The sequence below is a fragment of the Trichoderma gamsii genome (genome assembly GCF_001481775.2).
Source record: "Trichoderma gamsii strain T6085 chromosome Unknown Scaffold_27.2, whole genome shotgun sequence".
Taxonomy (NCBI): Eukaryota; Fungi; Ascomycota; class Sordariomycetes; order Hypocreales; family Hypocreaceae; genus Trichoderma; species Trichoderma gamsii.
This window is the reverse complement of record NW_020171364.1, coordinates 509,445-533,536: the sequence shown is the minus strand read 5'-3', so window position 1 is coordinate 533,536 and position 24,092 is coordinate 509,445. Positions and strand designations below refer to the sequence as shown.

At 40.7% G+C, this 24,092-nt stretch overlaps 6 protein-coding genes across 6 annotated transcripts; 1 reads left to right on the top strand and 5 right to left on the bottom strand.

Moving 5' to 3' along the window:
• Window positions 1–4,273: 4,273 nt before the first annotated feature.
• On the bottom strand, window positions 4,274–8,676 carry TGAM01_v207469 (hypothetical protein; the record flags this gene model as incomplete). Its single annotated transcript, XM_024550106.1, has 5 exons — window positions 4,274–4,279; window positions 4,321–5,551; window positions 5,897–7,438; window positions 7,600–7,891; window positions 7,944–8,676. The coding sequence occupies 5 exons, from the start codon at window positions 8,674–8,676 to the stop codon at window positions 4,274–4,276; spliced, it is 3,804 nt and encodes a 1,267-aa protein (XP_024405194.1).
• A 2,849-nt stretch (window positions 8,677–11,525) lies between these two features.
• Window positions 11,526–12,557, bottom strand: TGAM01_v207468 (hypothetical protein; the record flags this gene model as incomplete). The annotated part of the gene is made up of 1 exon (XM_018810887.1): window positions 11,526–12,557. The coding sequence occupies one exon, from the start codon at window positions 12,555–12,557 to the stop codon at window positions 11,526–11,528; it is 1,032 nt and encodes a 343-aa protein (XP_018655893.1).
• A 696-nt stretch (window positions 12,558–13,253) lies between these two features.
• TGAM01_v207467 (NADH:flavin oxidoreductase/NADH oxidase) lies at window positions 13,254–14,564 on the top strand (the record flags this gene model as incomplete). Its single annotated transcript, XM_018810888.2, has 1 exon — window positions 13,254–14,564. One exon carries the CDS (start codon window positions 13,254–13,256, stop codon window positions 14,562–14,564), a length of 1,311 nt encoding a protein of 436 aa, XP_018655894.2.
• Window positions 14,565–14,612: 48 nt separating this feature from the next.
• On the bottom strand, window positions 14,613–16,261 carry TGAM01_v207466 (hypothetical protein; the record flags this gene model as incomplete). Its single annotated transcript, XM_018810889.1, has 2 exons — window positions 14,613–15,766; window positions 15,847–16,261. 2 exons carry the CDS (start codon window positions 16,259–16,261, stop codon window positions 14,613–14,615), a joined length of 1,569 nt encoding a protein of 522 aa, XP_018655895.1.
• Window positions 16,262–17,177: 916 nt separating this feature from the next.
• TGAM01_v207465 (longiborneol synthase) lies at window positions 17,178–18,187 on the bottom strand (the record flags this gene model as incomplete). Its single annotated transcript, XM_024550105.1, has 2 exons — window positions 17,178–18,116; window positions 18,170–18,187. The coding sequence occupies 2 exons, from the start codon at window positions 18,185–18,187 to the stop codon at window positions 17,178–17,180; spliced, it is 957 nt and encodes a 318-aa protein (XP_024405193.1).
• Window positions 18,188–22,081: 3,894 nt separating this feature from the next.
• Window positions 22,082–23,856, bottom strand: TGAM01_v207464 (mitochondrial-processing peptidase alpha subunit; the record flags this gene model as incomplete). Its single annotated transcript, XM_018810891.1, has 2 exons — window positions 22,082–23,647; window positions 23,707–23,856. 2 exons carry the CDS (start codon window positions 23,854–23,856, stop codon window positions 22,082–22,084), a joined length of 1,716 nt encoding a protein of 571 aa, XP_018655897.1.
• Window positions 23,857–24,092: the final 236 nt, after the last annotated feature.

Here is a 24,092-nt window from a genome sequence, read left to right as displayed (position 1 = left end):
TAAATTATAAGGCTAATATAGCTTATTACCCTTAAATAAATAAATAAATAAAGAGAATTAATTAAATTATTAAAGTATAATTATAATACTATATTAACTTATAATAAAATAACTAAGCAGAGAAGTTACTTATTACTTAACTCTTATATAATAGTATATTATTAAAATCCACTGGAAAATTACTATTTTTCCTTAATTATAGCTTTAAACTTAAAGTATATAAACTACTATATAATAATAAAAATATAAAAAAAGTAATAATTAAGGCAAATAATATAATTAAACTATATAAAGAACTATAAGTATAACTTAAATTAATATATATATAAATATAAAAATATATTAATTAAATAAGGCTTAAAGGTTTAACCCTTTAAAAGGGGGATATAGTTTACCTCTGCTAATATATAAAAGGAAATAAATAAGCTAATATTAAAATAAATTAACTAAATAATAAACTAAACTATAAAAAAGTAAAACTATATAAAATTATAAAGAAAGTAAGAGAAGTTAGCTATAAATTTAATATCCCTAATATAAAAGGGAAATAAGAAAGTAAACTTTATAAAATCTTTTATATTTTACTATTAAAAAAAGCTTTAGTTAATAAAGATATAAGTAAAATTATTTATAATAAAATTATAATTAAAGAAGAAGAAAAAGAATATAAAGTTAAGAAAATCCTTAAATTTAAACTTAATTAAAATAAGCTATGTAAATACCTAGTAAAATAAAAAAACTATAATAATAATATAAATAGCTAAGAACTTATTAAATATTTAAAGAATATATAGGTAATAGTAAATAAAATCTATTAAGATTTAAAAGCTTAAATAATATTAAATTAATTACGCCTAGGTTAACTTACTTAAAGGAAGCTAGGCTATTAAAAATAAAACTAGGCCTTAAATGTAAAATAGTAACTTATTTAAAAGACTATTTAGCGGCTACTACTGCATTCTCTTTAATTATCCCTTAATAAAATAACTCTTTACCTTACTCCTTTACTTTTTTTTATATTTTATAAATATATAATAAATAATTTAACTCCTTTATAAGTTTAAATTATAATTTTAATATTTAAGCATTTAAAGACTTAATATATTTACTAGTCTCTTTTTCCTTATACTTTAACGCACTCTCTTATATAAATACTCTTTCTACTAAAAACAATTAATTATTACTTAAATATTCTAAGGAAAAAACTTATAAAATTCCGCTACTATAATTCTATTATATAACTTCTTTAACTATATATAGTTAATGTAATAACTAAATACATTAAATATAATATAAGTTAATTTTAAATAATAGTAATAAATATATAGTATATTAGCTGCTATACTTACACTTAAAATACACTTAGCTAAGGAAAAGGCCTTATAGCGCTTTTTAATAAAAGCTATAGGAAATAATAAAATAAAAATATAAAGAGGAAAATTACTTACTAATAGAAATATATTACTATAAGGTATAATAATAAATATTATATAATAGGCCTTAAGGATAAGACCTTTGGAAAGAGAGTATTATATTATAACTTAACCTCTTAAGGAATATAATACAGTATATACCCTAGGATAACTTTAAAATATAAAATTAATTAAAGGAGGATTAATAATAAGCTAGCGGTTTTATATACTAGACTAATATATATAAGCAGTCCTTAGGGTAATAAACTAATAGGTTATATTAATTTTTATAAAATAACTTATTATATAAATTAAATAAAATATACTTATTAAATAACTTAAATAGTTAGTTATTAATAATATAATAGTATTAAATATAGGTTATACTTTATTTATTAATTAAGTAATTATATAATATACTTAATAATAGATATCTTATTCTCTTTGCTAATATAAATATATACATTTATCCCTTAGGAATCCGCTACCCTATAATAATAACCTAGGATCTAGGGACCGGATTATTATAATTATATAAATATAAAAGTATAAAAAAAATATATAATTAAGTTCTTATATATTATAATATTAAAGGACTTAAAGTATATATATAATATATTATATTATACTATAATATATATTAATAAATAAAAAATAAAAAATATAAGCTTTATAAGAAACTATAACTATTACTAATATTAAAATAACTATAGAAATTAATTACCTTTAACTATATTATTAATTTACCTTTATTTATTAAATCTCTTACTAAGGTTAAATATAATAGTATATTTATAATAGTTTATTACTTATTAAAGTAAGTATACTTTATATTATATAATAAATTATATATAGTAAAAGAACTTACTTATATATATATAAAAATAATTACTATAAAATATAAATTACTAAAAGAAATAATATTAAATAAAAAATAAATATTTACTTTTAAATTTTAATAAAAATTTATAGCTAAATTAAAAATAAATTATAAATTAAATATTATATATTATTCTTAAATAAATAAATAAATAAAATATATTAACTAAATTATTAAAGCTTACTTATATTACTATATTAACTTTATATAAAATAATTAAGTAAAAAAATTACTAATAGCTTAACTATACTATAATAATATACTTTTAAAATTTATAAAAATTACCTCTTTTTATATTAACTATAGATTTATATTAAAAGTATTTAAATTACTATAAGATAAACTTAACTCTAAAAAAGCTTAACTTATAGTAAAATTAATAATTAATTTATACTAAGAAATACATATATAACTTAAGTTAATTTAAAATAAAATAAAAAAAATATATAAATTAAAATAAAATTATAAAACTAATTCTTTAAAAGGGAGATATAATTTATATATTATAATATTTATAAGGCTATAAACTATTAAATATTAAAATAAATAAGCTAAGTAATAAACTTAATATTAAAAAAATAAAACCTTATAAAATTCTTAAGTAAATTAAAAAAGTAAATTATAAGCTAGCTTTATTAAATATAATAAAACTTTAAATTTTAGTATTTTATATATTATAACTTAAAAAAGTATAAATTAAAAAAAATACTAAAAGACTTATTTTAAATAAAATTATTATTAAAGATTAAGAAAAGAAATATAAAATTAAAAATATACTTATTATATAATAAAACTATAAAGAAAATAAAATTAAGTACTTTATTAAATAAAAAGAATACTTTAAATTAAAAAATTTATAGGAATTAAAAGAATACTTTAGCTCTTAGAAATTAATAAAGAAATTTCTTTAAACTCTTAAATTAATAAACTAAGGTCCTTAAACTCTAAATTAACGCTAAGGGAGGACTAATTAATATTATTAAAAACCCCTATATATTAAAGATTACTTACTATTTTATTTTCTTTATTTAACTCCTATATCCCTTAATGTATTAATTTATTACTATACTCTTTTATTTTACTCTTAATATAATAAATTTAAAATAGCTAATTTATAGCTTTTAATAGTTTAGCTTATAAATTAGTTAATTAAGCTTAAAGAGACTTTAGGACTTTACCTATAGCCTTTTCCTTTACTTTTAATCTTTTTTACTAATTTAATATCCTTATTATTATAAATATATTAGCACTTTAAATATTTTATAAAAATTAAGCTCGCTTATAAGAAAAAGCTATTAAAATATTATTATAAGAATAGCTATATTTAATATATTTATAATAATAAGAAAAATCCTTTATTATATAATAAGGGACCTTTTTTTAAAAATAATAAATATATAGTATATTTAAGTTAAAACTATAAGAAAGAATAAATAATATAAGAAAATTGCGTTTATAGGTTTTATAAGAAATTAACTTAAATACTTTATTAGTTATTTTAATATTATTTAAGGAATTAGGTTATAGAATATAGGATATAGGAAAGATAATATACTTATAGATTATAAAGCTAATATATATTTAGCCTTAAGGATAAGACTAATAAAAAGGGGTATTATATTATAAATTAATAACTATAAGATATATACTTATAGAAATATTATAAACTAATAAATTAATTAAGAGAAAATTATATCTTATATTATAAGCTACTTATAATAAATTATAAATACTAAAGTAAGCTATCTTAGAGAATTATAATTAAAATTATAAGCTACTTAAAATAACTTACTATATAAGACTATTTATTATACTTATTAAATAAAACTTAAATAGTTAGTTATTAATATAGCACTTTTAAATAATAATTAAATTAGTTATTTATAACTTTATTAGCTATATAATTACTCTGCTTATTAAATCCCTTATATCTCTCTGCTAATATAAACTAACGCCTTAGTTTATAGATTGGGAACCTACCCTATACCTAAGTATAATAGTATAGGTCAGGACGTTACAGCTACCCACAGCCGAATCCGTCTTAACAGTCGTGTTGTTACTACCCCGGAATCGAACGCTCATTCGTTGTGGAATACTGTTGGTATATCTTCCGATGGAGTCCCCCCAATCCTGCTCTTCATATTCTCTTTTCTTCGGCGGCATCTCGTTTATCGTTTTCAAAAAGTCTTCATAGGCATGCTCCCAAGGTGAGGTATTATCCGCCATTTCAAATAGTTCCATGCCAATTTCTTCCATTATTTCCATCGCCAAGCCCGACCCCGTATACTTATTCATGAATGGAAAGTATATATAACGTGCAAAATAATAAATGCACGGACGAGACTGGATTTTGAGTGCCGAATAAATAATTTTGAGGGGTCGTCCGACAGACGAGTAGAGGGCTCTTCGTGAACCGCGTAGAATCGGACCAACGATTTTGTTATCCAAGGTTTTAGCATTAGTCAACGCAATAACCGTAACTAAAAGGGCAACAGCCGCGGTAATAACCATACAGATCAATGTATGAGTAGAAGGCGCATCACTCATGCTGAATATACCAGTGGCAAAGCCGACAGGAAGAAAGATGACGGTCACATATGTAAAAAGACGAATATCATCTGCACCACGTAGCTCTAAATCGCCACGCATTTTGTCCAGGTTTGTTGAGAGAGATGCGTTGAAGGAGGCGATGTTGACGTAGCACCTCTGCAATTCATGGTACTTGTGATCGTTGTGAGCCTGTAATTTAGAGATGATGGGTCGGTAGTCGCGTTCATCGCTCTTAGTCCATCGAGGCTTGTCATGACCTCGTGCTCTTTCTCGATCGTTCCAAAGCGCAATCTTTGCGAGATTCTCCCGGAGATCATTTTCAACAATTTGAAGGATGTGCTGAAACTTATACCATAGTCGGCTGATAGCAACAAATCTCCCATTGTCTATCTTCGTAAAAAGGTCGAAAGTGTCTAAGAGTGCTGATGCAGGCGGCTGCTGACCAATGTATTTCCTGTTGACGCTATTCTGTATGCTTTTCTTAAACTCTTCAAGGATTGTTTGCGAAGAAAGCAGTATTTCTTGCAGCATAGTGCTGACTATGAAGAGCTCCAGTACCCGCCTCTGTCTCCAAGGATTTGCTTTCGAGATGGCGCCGAAGTCCTTATTTGTTACCCTCCGCAGCTCCCAGTCTGTTTCAGGCAAGTCCTTTGTGTTGAACTCAAAGAAGTGACACGTCCAATAGCGATCAAAGTAGTCACCATCGAATCTGAAACTAGTTACAGCTCGACTGATCCGCCTCCCATCTCTTATGAGAGAATGATGCGGGTATTCGATTCCGTCCGACGGAGGTATACCGGTAATTCTAGACAGAGCGCCACAGCCAAGAATTCGATAAAAAGATAGATGAAAATCAGTTATCCATTTGTTCGTCTCGGAAGTAACTTCGTCGAAAAAGTATTTATTATATGCCGCGTGTCTGTCAAAAAAGGACGAAAGTTTGGGTTTTTCAGACGAAGCAATGTAGCATATCAACGCAGTCGCCAAGTTTGCTTCAAAAAAGTGAAATAGTCTCTTCTTAGAGAGTTCAGGTGTTCGCTTTCCACCAACATACCCGTAAATTTCGGGATTAGAAGTGATAAAGGGTTTCTTGTACTCCTTGTTGGCAGGGCTACCTCTCGGTACGTCAATGATGTAGCCCGCGATTGGACTCCCTGCTATTAGAAAGTCTCCGTCTTGCTTAATCAGGTTGATTGCATTAGCCATGACATTTCCAACTCTGTGAAAAGTCTCTTTTTCGGACGTTGTCAAGACTTCATCATCTAAAACAAATCCTCCCAAATTGCAATGTTTTGATAAATTGCAATTAAAATTGAAGAATGTCGGTTCATTGTACATCCACTCGTCTTGGAGCTCAACAATATTATTTTGGTCAATAATGCTCTTGAAAGGAACGCTTTTCTTAATAGCCAATTTACCATTGATGGTAGATAGCCCAGGAGTGAAAAAGGCAGCACTCAGACGTTCGAACATTTTATCCAGCGCCTGATCAAGCTCTTTGGAAGTCATGCATGGATTTTCTTGTTTTGTGAATTGGGCTTGTATAGTAGAAATGCTTGAAGAGCCGGTTTCGGCTGCATTTGTTGACGAAGCCTTCGCATGTTTCCACAATAGGTATGGCACTTCAAATGTAACGTGCCAATAAGAATCGCACATAGTGTCTTTCATAAAGATAATAGGCTCTTTGTCTTCATTGAGCTGTCCTGGAAAAAGTCCATTAAGAGAGGAACTGCCGAGTAGAGCTGATTTCGAATAATGCATCATTTCTGCCGCAGGCTTTGAGTTTATACGGGCGCCATTTGAAGCCAATATTATCGCGAGCGCAAACTGAAGTGGATGATCCCATTGAGTATCTTGGTTATCTTCGTGCTGCGCTTGACAATCTATCGTATTCGTCCAAGCATTAATTTTTTCTGAGCCACCAGACTTCAATGGCGAGAGAAACTTGTCCAGTAAGCCTAGATCCAAAGCAGAAAACAGCACAGTCTCTTTCTCCCGAATCAAGAATCTAGTCTCGATTGTGTTTCGCGAAATAGCTATCATGCGTTTTTTCAAGACAGGATTCTCTGTAGTATATTTTTTGATAGCATTGGCCCGTATCTCGTCCGATGAGTAGCTCATGTTGCGCGGTTTATGTTTGGCAACACATGCGCTTCTTTCAACCTGGAGCTCTTGACCAAGGCCAAGATATTCCACTGATTTAGTAGCCCACCAAATGATAGCTTGATCGGGGAAATAGAATGAATGTATCGGAGCCTCTTTTCTAGGTCGGGGAAATGCATATAAGCCATGCTTATTTTCTCCATCAAGCGTCTCGACCCATTTTCTAATAATCTCAATAAACTTGGGCTTCCTTTGGACTTCGTCCCATGCCTCTCTATCTTCGGCTGTTCGACAAAATTCTGCGATTTTAATGATATGGAATGGGGTTTCCATGAGAGACTTTTGAAGAAACGGAGAACCGGGCTCAGCCCCTCTTGGCCGACCAGTAGCCCAGTACTGGGAATGAACAAGACCAGCATTTGTTTCCATCTGGTCAGTTATCCATTTCAAATGCCCTCGACACACTTTCCATATGCGGGAACGCATCTGACAGCTAAATTTGTTGCAAGTACTAGTCTGTGTCTTGCAAAATCGATGACTTGTATCAAGTTGCGCATGGAAATGACGAAATGCTAGAAGCAAAAATTGAAAGGCAGAACTTCTTTTGTTAGTTTCTAAGCATCAAAAGTTATAACACCATCACGTTGTACTTACAAGCTTGCCTCGTTTGCAACTCTATGACCAGCCAAATCGCCACATGTGATTGCAATTGGCTGAATAGTACCCTCAGTATTGTCTCCAATAGAAACGCTACAGACAGACAACATATGTTCCAAATTCCTCTTTAACGCATAGTCAAGATTCTCATCGCCGGGTAAGAACGGGTTTGCAGATAAAACTTCATTCCTTTCAGCATCTGTGTTCAGCCTGCGTAGAAGCTTCATAGGAGGGCTGGGCGATGGAATGTCGTCCAGTTGTGATAGAGGAACAAAATGGAGCGTATAGGCTAATGTTACCGTTACCGGCACGTTCAATGGTTGACTTCCATGAGTTATTACATATTTCGCAGTAGTTCCCTATCGTTGAACAATCTGAGAGGGAGTCGTTCATGAACGGCCATATGGCTAAAACGACGGCATTATTGTGTGCTGGCTCATTGGCATCGCTATTTTGTTCTATACCCGTCTTGTGCATCCTGAGTATACAATGCTTCCCCTGAGGCGCCCGGTGCTCGTAGGAACTGTTGTCGGCTTCCTGCATATTCCAGATACTACTGCTCGAGAAATCGAGGTCTCGAATAAGTAATTCGGCGTTGATAGCCAATTCCGGTAATGAAGCCGACGAATCACCGCGAGAAATGAAGGTGTATGTCTGACACACAGTCTTTTGATGAATGAAGTATTGGATTTCGGTATCGATACTCCCAGCTCCCGATCTGATAATAAACTTTGGCCAACGGTTACTATGAAAGCTCAATCGTGGCATCTCATTTGTTTGTTTCGAATTATCAAAGCTCTCGACTTCAAGTCGCATTCCTTGACCAGGGTCAACGATATGGGCTTGGAGCTGTTCCATGCGCTGTGTGACCCAACATGGCTCGAGAACATCTTTTAGATCAACGCAATAGAACCCAGACGGGTCGTTTCCAAAATATTGGGTTATTTGGAGTAAGTGTCCATAAGCGGTTGCAGTCGCTGTAAGACCATTTTCTCCAAAAGAGGCGTAAGTTGGTCGATGGCAAATTTTATATTGAGTTTCGGACGGAACTGAGGTAGTGCCTGCGATTGACATGATTCTTGCGTGCTTATATTTTGCTTTACTAATCGTTAACCAGATACCATATAATACATCAACTGAGAGTGCAAACTGGTGGTCAAACAATGAGCACGAGTTGAAGTGCATGAAACAGACAATGAGTCAATCTTAAAGATGTTTCTGAAGTCTCCACTACTCAGGCAGGAGCTTGAACGCAGTTTCGGTTGTCGCCGTCGTTGTTTCTGCTATCACATGGACTTTTAGTCCAGAATATTCAGGAAAAGAAACAACCTGAAATGGTGATTCAAGGGAACAAGACTTTGGAAACCATAGACCATAGCCGACCGTACACATCGCCTCTATATAGTATCTTGTCTATGATGGGTTTCTGCATATCTTATTACGTACATATTATCACACCAGTCATAAGAATAGAAAACTTGGGCTACACCAGCCTCTGTTTTTGAACCAACATGCTTCATACACCAAGCCACGCTGCGGTCTTTTGTGTGCTGTGTCACTCCACATGCATTGCTGATCTGTTTTAGAGAGAGAGAGAGAGAGAGAAAGAGAGAGAGAGAGAGAGAGAGAGAGAGAGAGAGAGAGAGAGAGAGACGGCTGAGGCACGGCACACCTCCGCCGTAGCCACCGATGCGGCACAATCTTATTGGCAGAAGTGAGCCATAAAACAATTAGTATACTTTTCACAAGTATAAGCCTCCTTATCAAAGACGGGGTAAAGTGAGGTTTCATCAAACATTGTTTTTGGTACCACTGATCGGCCTGAAAACGTCTCTAAAACAAATGAAATACATCTATGATTTATTCTTGACTTCCCTATTGTTGAATGTTATGGCTAGGCATAGATCCTTGATACAAATACCACACTTTTCGTAGCTAGGAAAAAAAGTGTGAAGTTCTAGTAAGTACTATAACTAAAGTCGATGGGGGAATTGCGCACCCCCCACCCTCCCGGAGGGAAAAGATACAAAGTACGACAGTGCTCAACGTTACACTGATATGGTCTTGTCCAGGGGCGCAATGGATGCCGTAAATCCTATCCATGGCTCGTTCAACAAGGAAGGGAGTTGCGGGCCCTAGATTGGGTTGCATCATGCGAAAAACAACTTGTTAAACAGCAGATGTGTTCCGCTTCGTTTCTTCTCTCTAGCTCTTGGCCTTCTCAAAGTCCTCGCGCCAGCGATATCGGATTGTCAAATTTGTGAAATAATTCGCATGCGTTGTCCCACAATTTGGCAAACCTGAAAGGTTCTGTAGCGGCCTCTTCTTTTGTTACAGGTTTCTTAGCAGGGAGACCTTCTGGCTTCTGCAGTGGTGCAACAGGTGCTTTTCTTGAAAGTTCTTCCGATTTCTTTTGTGTAAAAATCGGATAATATACGTAGCGTGCAGCGAGATAAACGCATGGCAATATCACGATGTGATAAAGCAAAGAAACCCATGACAATGCGGTGCGTTTAATCAAAAAGAAAAATCGCTTAAGTATCAATCGATAGACTTTAAAAACAGGTCTCACCAATTTCGAATCCAGAGTCTTAGCATTAAACAGCGCGAATATCGTAGCACCAAGAGCAACGGCTGCAACAATAATCATATGTTTGAGTATGTTCTCCAAAGGCGTATCACTCGTGCTGAATAAACCCGTTGCGAAACTGATTGGAAGAAAAACCACAGTAACATACGTGAAAAGTCGAATATTGTCACTGCTTTGTATTTCCCATTTGCTGGTTGCAACTTCCATTCGCTTCCCTTGCGATTGGACTTCCAATCTTCGATCCGCTTATCAATCGCCCCGCAGACGTTATCAGGTATCATTTATACCTGGTTCTGAGCTACAATCTTAATACCTTCATTCTCAGCATATCACATTTTGCGGGTGGACTCCACTCTTCTGCAATACAGGACAGACTATACCAGCCAAATTTCTCTCCAAAAATATCCTCAACTTTTAGAGAGGAGTTAGAGGAGCCAGACTAGTCTATATTTAGTGTCACATCACAGTCATTGCAGGAATTTAGTAACAATCCGGGCGTCTTGCCTCTCATCGCATAAAGGATTAGCCGGAATCACCACATAATCATTGCTTTTAGTAATATATAAAATAACAGCACCAGTAACCATGTCAAGCCAAATCTTGAAACGCTTATTGGCGTCATTTTTCCCAGACATCACATGATAGAGATGCCAGACGCAATGTTTAGGGTCCAGGCCACCAATCTGGGTACCGAACAGGGTTGTGCTAGAAAGAATTGGCTGTATCCAGCGCTTCCGTCGCCGCACGTTAGATCAGCTGTGCTATCCAACATATATTCTGTCATCCGAGATTTCACTTCGCAATGACAGCTAAGAGGCATCCAGACCTATTCCGACGCCGTACTGACTCAAACGCACTCGTTCTGGTCGTTTCACGGCCTATATAAAACTGCCCGGATTGTTTTCATTTAAACTGACTACGAACAAATATCATCGCCAATTGAGTAGCAACAGACGTCGATTGCCGAGGGACAGTTTTTGCGGAATTGTTGGACTTTAATTAGACGTGGAAGTTTTTTTAACCTCTACTGGGATGTAAAAACGCTTTTTAGCATTAGTAAGACATAGTAGTCTTGGTCGAATTTAACTCATTTCTTAGAATAACAATAATGAATATCTGAATTACTCTACAGAGCAGCTATTGGAAGAAACTCAATTCTCGGAAGTATCGGGTTATCTTTGAATACGAAGCATCGTCCGATAGCGGCTGTCGCGGGAAGTGGCCAGCCATTTTCTGGAAATACTCTTCACTTGCCCCAGGACTAAATTATGCAAAATCACATTAATCCCACAAGACCGCTAAAAGGTGATTTGATGTCTGTTTTAAGTTAAGCTTAACCAATAATTTCCCGTACCAACTTCTCAACGTCGTCAATACTCATTCCTGAAAGCCCGAGCAACTTATTGCTAAGTTTTTCACTGAAATTACCTCCATATCCTGCGCCCCAGCACGCCCGGGCAATAAATCCGAGCGCTGAATTGACGACCTCCTTCGGATCGTTACTTTTCAGCATTTCATAAGATTTTTCTTCAACCTCAGCAGTCGAGACAACGTTCGTCGACCACTCTTTTCCATCAATGCGCTTTGCAATGTCAATGAGCTGGTTCTGGGTAATAGCGATATCGTGGAAGTAGACATGTTCATTTCTTGTAGCTTCGAGATTTTGGATCACACCGACCACGGCCTTCCCAATGGTTGGAAGTCGAGTCGCGGAGAACAACACATCGCCACCATCATATAGCGTAGCACTGTGGTCCCTGAGATTGACCATAAAGCCGATTTGGAGTTGCCAATCCAAGAAAGAGTTGTTATAACACATGGTATAGCTGAAGCCTGGGTTCTGAGCAGCTTTTTCCTCCAAGTACTCTTGGGTCTTGATCTTGTCCCCATAAAGCGGCAGCTTTCGGACGAGAGGGTTTGCTGAATCATTTCCAAACTCCGAAGGGATGAAACGAGAGACTTTCGCCTTCAGAGAAGCGTCAATAAGCTTTTTCTGTGTGCTAAACAGGTCTGCAAAGCCGAGAGTTGACACAACCACGTCGACAGTTTCGAGCGCGGAGACGAGGTTGTCGTGCGAGTTGTAATCTACCTCCTGAACCTTCAATAGGCTTTCCGATCCGGCTGGCACGGAGACCTTGTGAGCACTCCCTACTCTTGTTAAGACCGTAGTTTGGAACGAGGCCGCAAGAAGTGCTTGCAGGATCGCTGGGCCGAGGTTACCCGTAGCGCCGACAAGAGCGATATGTACTGAAGGCATACTATCGGCAGGTGTACCAAGGTTTGAAAGAGAGTGGCAAAGAGTGATATTGTAACCGTTCAGAAAACTAGCGAAGAAAGTGATGATGTTGAGGTCAATGATATTCATAGAGAGAAATTGCAGCCCTTAAATACTAATTGACGCAGTCTCCACACAATTGTGCAATTTAGTATCTCGCAGTCCAGGAGAGAAATAACAAATCAGAGCAATAATGTTCTGTGATAGTAGGCACTAGGCCTACATTCTGGCGGCAGATAAGAATCCCAGAAATTAGATAATAAAAGGCTTTCTGTTTACAAATCACGACAAATCCAAAGTCTTGAAGATTTCCAGACCAATTGGGCGACTAAATGAAAGCTAGTGTGTAGATAGCTCATTCATCACAGAAATCAAAGCCAAAGGGTCAGCTTGGCGGTTCGAATTGCCCCGAAAGTCATTGTCGAAAGGTGGTTGCTGACAGAAATCTGTATATACATCATGCGTCATTTGGACTCGGCTATCGATGAAAGTAAATTCCTCTTCAGGAAGGTGGAGTCATCGGCGGCGGAGTCCTGTGGGGAGAAAGAAGTATGTGCCCCACCTGTGCAGTTCTAGCATCATTGGTCGCTTAGTAACAGATACTGCATCATTTCAAAGGGTCTTACTGACTGGTGAACACTAGAAGACAATGCCCTAATACAAGAGTCTACTTGGACTCTGGTTCATTATAAAAGTCCCCAAAGCTCCCATAATCATATTCGAAGATCATGCTTGTAGATCACTTCTCTTTCCATCTACTAGATACCAATCACCGGAGTACCAACAATGGCGTTCCGCTTTCCTTCAGCTAGTGAAGATGTTTCACCACTGGCACAACCGCTACGCTTCGAGTTCAGCCAGAAGGTAGCATCCAATCGATTCTTGAAAGCCTCAATGACCGAGAAGCTCAGTTCCTGGGATCCTCAGAAGAAAGAGGCTCGGGGAATTCCCTCAACAGAGATACACAACGTGTACCAGCGATGGGGAGAAGGAGGCCTCGGGCATATCTTGACTGGCAATATCATGCTGGCATATGACCAACTTGAAGCAGCTGGCAACCTCATCATTCCTACAGATGCTCCATTCGAGGGACCGCGTTTTGAGGCCTTCGTCAAGCTCGCTTCTGTTGCAAAGGCACATGGTAGCCTTATTACTGGACAGGTCACACACCCAGGACGACAAGTCGACCAAAGAATCCAGCCTAATCCCGTCTCTGCCAGTGATATTCATCTCCAAGGTAAAGTTCTTGGACTTGAGTTTGCCAAACCTCATCCTGCTTCCCAGGAAGAGATAAACGAGATTGTGCGCAGCTTCACCTTTGCAGCACAGTACCTCCACCGAGCCGGCTTTGACGGTATTGAGCTGCAAGGTGCTCACGGTTACCTACTTTCTCAGTTTCTCTCGCGAACGACCAACCTCCGGACAGATGCATATGGCGGTAGCCTGAGAAACCGCGCTCGTCTCATCATGGAGATTGCCCAAGCTATTAGGGCAAATACACCCTCAGACTTCATTTTGGGAATTAAAATCAATAGTGTGGAGTTTCAATCAGGTGGATTTACAGTGGAAGAAGCAAGAGAGCTCTGCCACATGCTCGAAGAGGCAACCTTTGACTTTGTTGAACTCAGTGGTGGCACATACCAGGCAATGGCTTTCAAGCACCAACGCGAGTCAACAAGAAAACGAGAAGCATTCTTCCTTGAGTTTGCGGCCATGATTGTGCCTGCACTGCACAAGACAAAAACGTACGTTACCGGAGGTTTCAGGACTCTCCATGGGATGCTAGATGCTTTGAAAACGGTGGATGGTGTCGGTCTTGGTCGGGTGGTCGCACAGGAATTCAGCCTGAGTAAAGACATGCTGAATGGTACCATCACTGGTGCCATTGACCCAAAGGTAGATCAAAATGACTTTGCTTTGACCAATATCATTGCAGGCAGCCAGATCCGGCAAGTGGGAAAAGGACAAGATCCGATTGATATGAGCCGAGAAGAAAATGTGCAAATATTTCTCAAGGCGATGAGCACCTGGGCTCAACGGATGGCAGGGGATGTCCAGACAATGAATTTGTACGGCTATGTTGACTTGGACTTGTAGATAGAAACTTACTCCTAATAATTCTGTTTAGAAGCACTCTAATGCATGTTAAACCTGGTTTTGATCCTGATAATTCGCCCAGTGTCTCTTCCAGGCAGCGAGAGACCTCTCATCCCATAAGTATCGCTTGACTATCCTCTCAACATCAATCCAACCACCAATCCATCTCTCCTGGAGTACTAAATCCATCATTAATTGACGAGCACGCTGCTTAAGAGTTGCACCAGCCGTAATCGCTATCTCAGTACCAACAAGCGTTGCCCAGACCCTCAATTCACGGTAGCACAACGTCCCTTCCTTGCTAAAGGATGGCATCTGGCTCCCCAGCATCGCCAGCCTGTTGATATAAGCTACTTCAGGGAACATCTGCATTTGTGCCGTGCGCCGTGTGAGGAATGCAACTGTGCCCAAACAGGCCAGTCGTTCCACCGCATTCTGCGACCGGTTAGCCAACAGACGAGCTCCCGTGATTCCCTTAGTTTGGCGTTCCGCAGACGCAGACTGAGTAATGCCGTCATACTGTTGAGACTGCTCTCCAAGAAGTAAGATAAAATCAACGCTGAGATTCCCCGAGATAGCCAAGTCACGGAAGCCCTCTGGTAAGATATCAATCGCGGACTGTAACGACCGATCGAGCTGGATATCTGGCTGAGGGTATCGAAGTGCCGTCGTCGCTGTAACAGAAGTGCCATCAGCCTGCTTATTGCTGGATGGTTGATGACTTCCTTGAGTAATGTCATGCTTAAGACCAGATGCCATTTCTGTGCCCTCAACCAGCCCAACCGCCTGCATAACATAGAGGTCTTTCAAGCAACCACTCGCAACCTGACCCCTTAGCTGCATCATCCGAAGCAACCCAAGGCAATGAGCTTTAAACTCAGATTCATAACCGAATCTCGCTGCTCCTTCCATCAAGTAGAAAGTTGCCAGGATTGTCTCGTTCGCTGTCCAAGTTGCTACTTTGTCTTCTGTCTCTGTTGATATTTTGGCTTGGAGTGCCTTCAGCGCTCGCGCCTTGTGCCACAACATGGTGGCGCTAGGTGTGATTTTGTCTTCCAGCGTAGTGATACGTACGCCATGTGTGAAGGTGGCCACTGAATCAAATAGCGCCATATCACCACAGACCATTTGCACCCAGCAGCGAATGAACGGGTTGGCACCAGGACCCCAATGCGTCAAACGAGCGGCAAGATAGTGGATATCTGCCAATTGATTTTAGTAACTGGTGTAGTAGACTATACATGTAGCCTAGGGACAACATCTGAGACAGGGTAGAACTTACGGAAATCGAGAACATTAAAGACCTTTTCTCGATGCTCAGTCGGATAGGCTGGAACAAAACATTCAATTACCGGCCGCAGTAATATAATGCTATTTTTGATATTGGAGCCTGGGGACTCAGGAGCTTCCGGCCCAGCATTATGTTCTATAGAGTGTCGGTCGCCTTCATTACTCGAACGAAGAAACTGTGACCCCCGGATGACAAGCCGACCCTGTGCCTCTACCGCAGGGACTAGTGACTGCGGAAGTGTCCTGTTTTCGCTTCCATTAGGGAGTTGCTGTGCTCGTCTTGCAGGGGCCGAACGGTTTCGGAAGTGTTTTCCAATGTACGCAGACACTGCTTGGCGTTGCGTGCGGCTTGGCCGGGGATCAGATGGGTCATAATTTATGAAATTCCACCTTTGCCTTTCGTCCATGGTGGTACTGGAGGTTTCACCTGATATGAATTGCAAATAACTCGTAACGTTCACTCTGACTCACACTTGTACAGCAACGCCCGAAATACATAATAACTCTGTGCTAGAGGGTTGAAATCTAGTAGAGCCCAGGTATAGCAAAACTGTGTCCTAAGAGCTCCGTCCGTTTTTGCCTGAGGTAGTTGCGGCTACCGGCCATTATCTTATCAGCTGACTTGCAGTATGGCAGAAGTGGCGACCGCCATAAGACAGTACATGATGATGGGAGGATATTAGCACTATACCAGCCACAGCTTCGCAAAGTGGTCTGTGCAGAGAGAAACTTTACATTGACAAAAGCGGACACTCATTTCGGGCGCTACTGTATAATAATATAGACTTATATTTGTTGAGGGAAGCACAAGTGAACGTAAAGTGATTGTATTGTGATGATAACGCTAGGTTCCAACTAGCTAATAGATGCGGGGCACAGCCTTAAATATGTTAGGCCGACCGGTCCTTCCTATCGTTTCCTCGATAGGGCCCGACCTGCATCGACGCCAGGGGAGTTGCTTCCAACAATATTCACTGGAAAAAGCAACAAAGATAACTTCATTATTTAGTATAAGCCACTTTTGGAGTCATATGTATAATGGGTGTTATATAATACAGCTACTCTTTACTCTCACGCTTGCATTATAATAAATAGTGGCTCCAAATAACATAATCATTTATTGCTGTACAACTTCTTCGAGCTTCTTTCTTTGCCTTAGTATACATTTCCTCTCATTGTGTATCTGGATTCATCGTGTATCTTATTTCGTCCTGTATATCTTACTTTGATAGCCTCATACCAACTATCGTGTAAAACACTCCCCCTTCAAAACGATCCACGCGCCAATGCTCATTTGCTTCATCAATATCCAAGTCACATGCTTCAAGCCACCTCACACAGCGACTGCAAGCGATACCGTGGAGTCGCAGTGTGAAAGTGAACAAATCCCTTGGCAAACGCCTTAAAGTTGTCTTGATATTCGGGTGCATGAGCAAGCGCAGCAAGAACACGTTCGCCAGCTTCTACACCCTCGTCGGCCACCTTTTGCAAGGCCGTCAGGATATCGCACTGTTCCCTCTGGGCTCGCTGATCAATGTAGTTGCCCGTCTCCTCCGCCAGCATCTCTTTGTAAAAGGAGAGAACGTCGTTGACAATATTGGTAAAGACAACGACGTCTGGGATGACTTGCGCGTATTTATCAAGGCCACCTTTAGGGAGCTGGGCATCTGTGGCACAGCCGACCACTAGCAACGAATACATGGGTGACAATCCAGTCTTGAAGCGCAGCCAGTCTGGGTATTTAGGAGCGTCGGGTTTTACATCTTGACCAGCCGTCAACCCCTCGATACCGACGCCATTGCAAAAGTCGTAGACGGCCGTGACGCTCATGCTAGCAACGATAGGATGGAGCTTCGTCCACATTGTTGGCATGATCTCGTGGACGTACCACTCGAGGACTGGATCGCCGAGCGGCTGGCCTGTGCTGAGATTGAGTTGTAGGTTCCGTAGCGTATCCGGTTTGTTATCGAGTAAGTCGTCAGCGTGGAAGAAGAAAATAGTCGAGTGTGCCACCAAGACTTGGTGGTCGAGAGGGTGTGTTGTAGCGAAGTCGACTGCCGCGTAGCACGCCATTATGAGGTGATCTTTGTAGTTGAGCAGGTCGATTTTGTCTCGAAGACTTGATGTTTTCAAATCCGCCATGACGGCTTCGTAGAGCTCGGTAATAGATGTTGGGGTGAAGGCATCTTTGTCCATCTTGCCGCCATTTGTGATCCTATCAACAAAAGTTGTCAGGGTATCACGAATGATGGCAGATGACTTCTGGTTACTTGTGAGAATCATTCGCGCGAGTTGGCTAAAGGAACTTGGCTTACTTCTGGAACTTCCAACATGTTGCCGACGAAAGTGGAGAATTTGAAAGCTAATGTTTTTTATTGTTGAACAGGAAAGCACCGTCTGGTCTAGCTCTTTTATACTCGTCCATCGCTACAACATCTCCTATCAACGGCGGCTGAACCTTCGTGCCTTGCCCCTGACTCTCCACGATATAACTCACAGTAAATACTCGAGGAATCCGCTCAGGGGAAATGGTACGATTTTAGAAACAAGCTACATGAAAGCCCTGTCGTACCTTGCAGAGATACTACATAGTGTACTAGTAGAATTACCAGCATACCGGTAGGACAGCTCGACGGATGGCGGGTCTCGCCATAATCGAGTTAGACTCGGCATATGAGGGAGTGTTACATAGACAAGGGGATCATGAAGAACCACCGTCTTCTGCTCTCTATCACATATTAGAGCGAAACCATGCCTAGTGACGGGCTGGCGGCATTCTCTTCCGTCCAATGGAAGACTAACGATAGTAGTACCCGGCAAGCAAAATGATCGTCATATCCGTGACGGCAGCTAAGGGAAGCTGAAATTACTAGCACTAGTCAATGCCGCGTGTGGAGTACGTATGAGTGCAGCGGGATTAACACTACTGTAGTTATGGGATTTGAACTTACTAAGAAACTCTACCCCATAACCGCTTACTTATGACGAATTATCTTGGCAAGCCAAGTCTTTCGAAAATACTGCTATAAGCCTATGTGAACAGTCGCAAACTCTTTCTGACTGTTGTGCCGAGGGAGCCTAAGCTCCGGCTATTACTACGTCAACTACTATGACAAGCAAAGGGGAGACAATAACGAGCTGTCACTTTATCGGATTTGAACTGCCGGAACCCTTGCACTTATTCGCTTGCTAATTCATCAGAAAGCCAACCGCGATAGCCGAATTCTTCTCCAGCTGTTCCTAATATCGTAGACATATAGTTTCCCTGTTTAGTGTAGCGTAGATAGTATTTAACTAGGATATTTCGACCATGTGGAAACGTTGCTAGCTTAGCGTTGAAGTTGTGATCTTCGCCAATAATAGCTATCCCTGACCTTGGGATGGGGAGATAACGAGGAACCTGGGCGAAGTAGTCCGAGCAAAATAAATTATTTCGACATGAGGCCGCTGATAAATGCAGGAACACTGTTTATGTGCAAACTTGTTTGACAACTTCCGGTAGATTCAAGTTCTTCTGTTCATTCGTCCTATATGCTACCTAACTCGAATACAGTCGTAAAGACTAGGAGTGGCACTATGACTAGTCATCATTCTGGCGTTGCCTCAGATAAGTATGATCAGAGCTAACAAAGGAAAATTTTGTCATGGAGTTGAAACTTGGCCGCAGCATCCCATGGTCATCGCACCATCAAAGCTTTTTGCCGCGTTAGGAATACCATGCTAAAGATCCACTAAAGTCTAACGGTTTCCCCTCTTTTGGGAAAGTGTAGACAGGCCTGTAAGGAATCTGAGTAAATCGCGGATTATGCTCCGTAAGACCGCAAAAGGTATATTGAGCATTCTCCGTCGCCCAAACTTATCATAGGCCCGCAGAGTAATCTTGAAAGCTTCGATACACAAATTGTGGACATACCAATCATCTAACACTTTCGGTCAGAGCATACAAATGGAAGATAGAGACTCACAGTCCGAAAAACTCATTGGAAACAACAGGCTGTCGACATCCTTGTTCAACTTGTGAACTAGCGCTGTGCCTCTAAAGGGGCCTCCGGTGCTCATCCACCCACATTCCGAAATGGCCGCCAACGGCCCGAGGGTAGACTTACCCTGGCGCTCCTATAAGAGACAGAACGGCTGGGTTCCTATTGGAGGGAGAATCTCCGCCGTTGTTGAACCAAATGGTGATGAGAAAAGAGACAAGAAGCCAGAACTCAATGATGACCAGAATCGGGGCATGCAAGGGGACCATATACTTTTTTGGGTAGTCAATGGGCTTATGGTAATGTTGCATGTTAAATAACGAACAGATCTAGACGAGTGTCTGCAGGACAATCTGCACGTCGCGGGGCGGAGATATCTCTCTTCTCTCTTTTTCTTCATGCGATCGTTACTGCGTTTACTAGATTAGGAAGTAGATGTAACTGCTTCCTCTCCAAGTCCACGAGATTAGCTTATAGAGGTCTTACTACTTAAACCGAGTCTGACAGTTTATTTTTACTCTATGTGCATAACCAGAACTTAATCTGCTATCCTTGCAAGCTCAATCGGATCGTCTGAGAAAGACTGTTACTGTCGCGTATGCCGTAATCCCTCGAGTGTATCTATTCCGGACTTCAACTATATAAGCCGCTTCATTAATTGCTCTTCATCTTACTCATGCATAGTGAGAAGTAGAAGGACTTTCATCAAGATTTGCAGGCCAAAATTTTGCAAGGAATGCAGCAGTTTTGTAGACCAAGGGCTATTATTGTGGGTAAAAATTGATTCCAGCTTTTTTTTACTCAAAGCAGTATCCATGAATCCCATTACAGATGAGTTAAAAAAAGGCTGTGGAGATGGGAAGTAAACCACAAGTTGTCTTTTATTCTTTGCCTATCAATGCGTGAGGCATGGGGGTAGAATCAAAATGCTGTGAAGTGTATTTGCGCTATCTTAACTTGCTAACAGCCGTAGCTTGGCATAGGAAAAAAAGCCATGAAAAATGTCATTTGCTATCTTTCCCTTGCCTTTATATTCTTTAAACATTATATATGTTAATTTTAAGAAGCCTTGATTAGAAGCGATGCTACGGGTTGGCATTTTGAATATTGCCGTGAGTCATATTATACACATGGCAACTTTTGACGGCTCTTCCAACGACTTTGCTGCGGCTGAAATCATGATATTCTAAAATGCTCAAGCTAATGTAACACTAAAGATGGGCCTTGCCCACTATCATGAATGCGCCTAAAATACAGAGCCCAGAAAATGATGCTTAGATTATACATGAAAGGACGCCGTTACTTATAAAAGACCCCAGCGGCCGGCCATAAGTCTTAAAACCTGTCTTGTTCTTCGCTCCCCAAGTATCAATCTGAGGCATTCTTACAGTTATGTACATTACGTAAAGATACTCTCTACTTCCGTTCACTTACAAGTTACCAAACGCATATGTCTCGATATATGATGTTAGCCTCGTGAGATGTTGGTTCTCATGTAAACTAGAGGTAACAGTTTCATCCAAGGACGAAACACTATCCAAAAGGCAGAAATCGTAATCCAAAGCGCAATAATATAGTCACCTTCTCAAAGTGTGATAGCATCCCTCGTCGCAGCATCCTATAGCTTGTCTATAGCACTCTTATAAGTTTATCCTCGTGAGACTTTGCTATCAAAACCACCACTGCCCGCGCTTTCGAGGGGTTTGTCAAATACTGTTTCCATATTTTATACTCGGCGCTAGTTCCATTAACGAGCAAAGCACAATGATGATTACTTTGTTGCTGATAAATGAGATCGTCATGTGCCCCGATATCTCGAACAGGAAGCATGCGTGGCAATCGAAGTTGAAAGGATGCTTCCCCTCAAAGGTCATCATCATTTACGCCAAATGATACCAAAAGTCATAATCAGTTCAAATACTGAGAGTATGCTCATAAAGCCAGTTACTTTGTATTCTAGTGTCATCAAATATCCCATCTCATATTCGTCACTCACCTCATTTTCCACATCACCGTCTTAGAACCCATCAACAAAGCAAACAAGTCATAACTGAGCATGATATCCCATAACATAACCCTATACAAATATTCTTACAATGCACCATTCCACCAAGCACGCGTACGTATGTATACATATATATACCATCCCAATACCACCCGCCCAAGTCATGCCAAAACATATATGCCATATCTTTCATGTCCATGCTTATAACCCTTCCATTTCTCTTCTAGTCAGACAGAGCGAGTTCAGCTCCTCTTCCCCAACTTCCACCCATCAATCCGATCCTGAATCTGATCCCATGTCATCGCATGTGTCGTCACCCCATACGCCTGCGCCTCCTGCACCACCACCGTCGGTGCACCACTGCCCCCTCCAATATTCTTCACCGCGCCGCCCATCACCATGCTCGCCACACGCTGTAGATCCTTCACCGTCAAGTTCTCAATGCGCCGGCACATCTCCCGCACGGGGATCTTGCGCCGGTGCACCTGCACCGACCGGCCTAGGTCTTCCAGCTCCACCATGCGGCTTTCCAGGTTCATCAGCAGCGACGACCGCAGCTGGTTCTTGGCGCGCGCCACCTCGCCCTCCTGCAGCTTCGAGATGCCCCGTTCGAGCGTCAGCGCGCGCAACTCCTGGCACATGACGTCCAGCATGGCCGACGTGTGGCCGGGCAGACAGGATGCCGCAATGCCGAACAGGCCCGAGTCAGTGTAGGAGTGGTTGAAGGCGACGCACGATTCCACCCAGCCGTGCTGGTTGAGCACGTTGGTGTACAGGCGGGAGTACATGCCTTTGCCTGGGCCACCGGCAGAAAAGGATCCTCCTCCACCGAGCAGCGTCTGGAGTGTCGCTAGCGCATAGATGTCGTCTGAAGCAACAGGCAGTCCCTCAAACGCAAGGTGAATGTGTGTAAAGTTTGTGCCGGTAAGGGAAGGCGGCTGAGGAGGGAGAGAGAGGAAACCGCCCGTGTACCGAGCAGGCTGGTTGATGTCGATATCTGAGGGAGAGGAGAGAACAGAGGCGTTGCGGGGCGTAGACGTGGAGATGTTCTTGAAGAGGGGAATCTTGGACATTAATCGTGACGATGAGTTTGATGATGATGAAGAGGAAGATGATGCTGATGCGTCGCTAGCAAGAGAGCTCACGCTCGTTTCTGAGCCCGTCCTCGGCAGCGCATTCATACCTCCAAAGTGCTCTTCCGCCAACTTCACCGCAGTGCCGTGATCCACCCCCGCAAACGCCAGCACCATTCTCTCCGGCCGGTAAAACAGCTCTCTATACAGCTTCACCGTATTCCTGTCAATGCTCTCCAGCCTTTCCTCCGGACACAGCAGCGGGTTCCCCAGCGTATTATCCTTAAACGCAGCAGTATGCACCAACTCCGGCAGAATTAACTCGGGCTTGCTCCAAATCTCCGCAATCTCATACCGCGCAGTCTCAATCTGCTCGGCCACCTCCTCCTCCGTGATGCTCGGATCGCGAATCGTCTCCGCCAGCAGCGCAACCGTCTCCGGCACCGCGTTGTTGAACGTGGCGGCCTGGTACATCATGCTCTCGCGTGAAGATGCGCATTGGATGTTTCCGCCGAGGGTTTCCACGCGGCCGAGCATTTCGTCTGCTGTATGCTTCGAGGTGGATTTGAAAGCTAACCGGTCCATGATGTGGGATACGCCTCGCAGGGAGTCATTTTCGAATCGAGAGCCAGCTTCGATGTATACTCCGACTCCGGAAAACGAGCCCGGCAGAGCTTCTGAAGCAACCCGCAGTCCATTCGGTAGCGTTGTGATTTCGTCCAATTCTGTGAGTTCCTACCAAGAATCCCAAGATTAGCTTTCAACCATCAAGAGTCATTAACATCAAAGCTCACCTTTGGTATCCCCTCCACAGCCACCGTCGCCAAAGACCGTCTCGGCACCTTCGTCTTGAGACCACCAAAGCTATGCCCACTCAGCAGCCTCGTCGTTCCCTGGGCCTTTGCCGCCCGCGGCTGCAACCTCGCCGCAAATTGTCGCAGCATTGTGCAAAATCCCCTACGCGCCTATTATGGAAAGAAGCGATTGAGAGAGAGGGATGTGGCTGAAAGGAGAAAGAAAAGGCGACGCAAAGCCGAAGCAAAGTTGCAAGTTCGCCGGAATTGGTGAGTGACGGCGGGACACACCAGGAAAATTGTGGTGCCGTCACTTTTTCACTCGGCGATAGGTCGGATCATCGCGGCGCCGGAGCTCCGACCGGGAAGGACGGCGGCGAATGAAT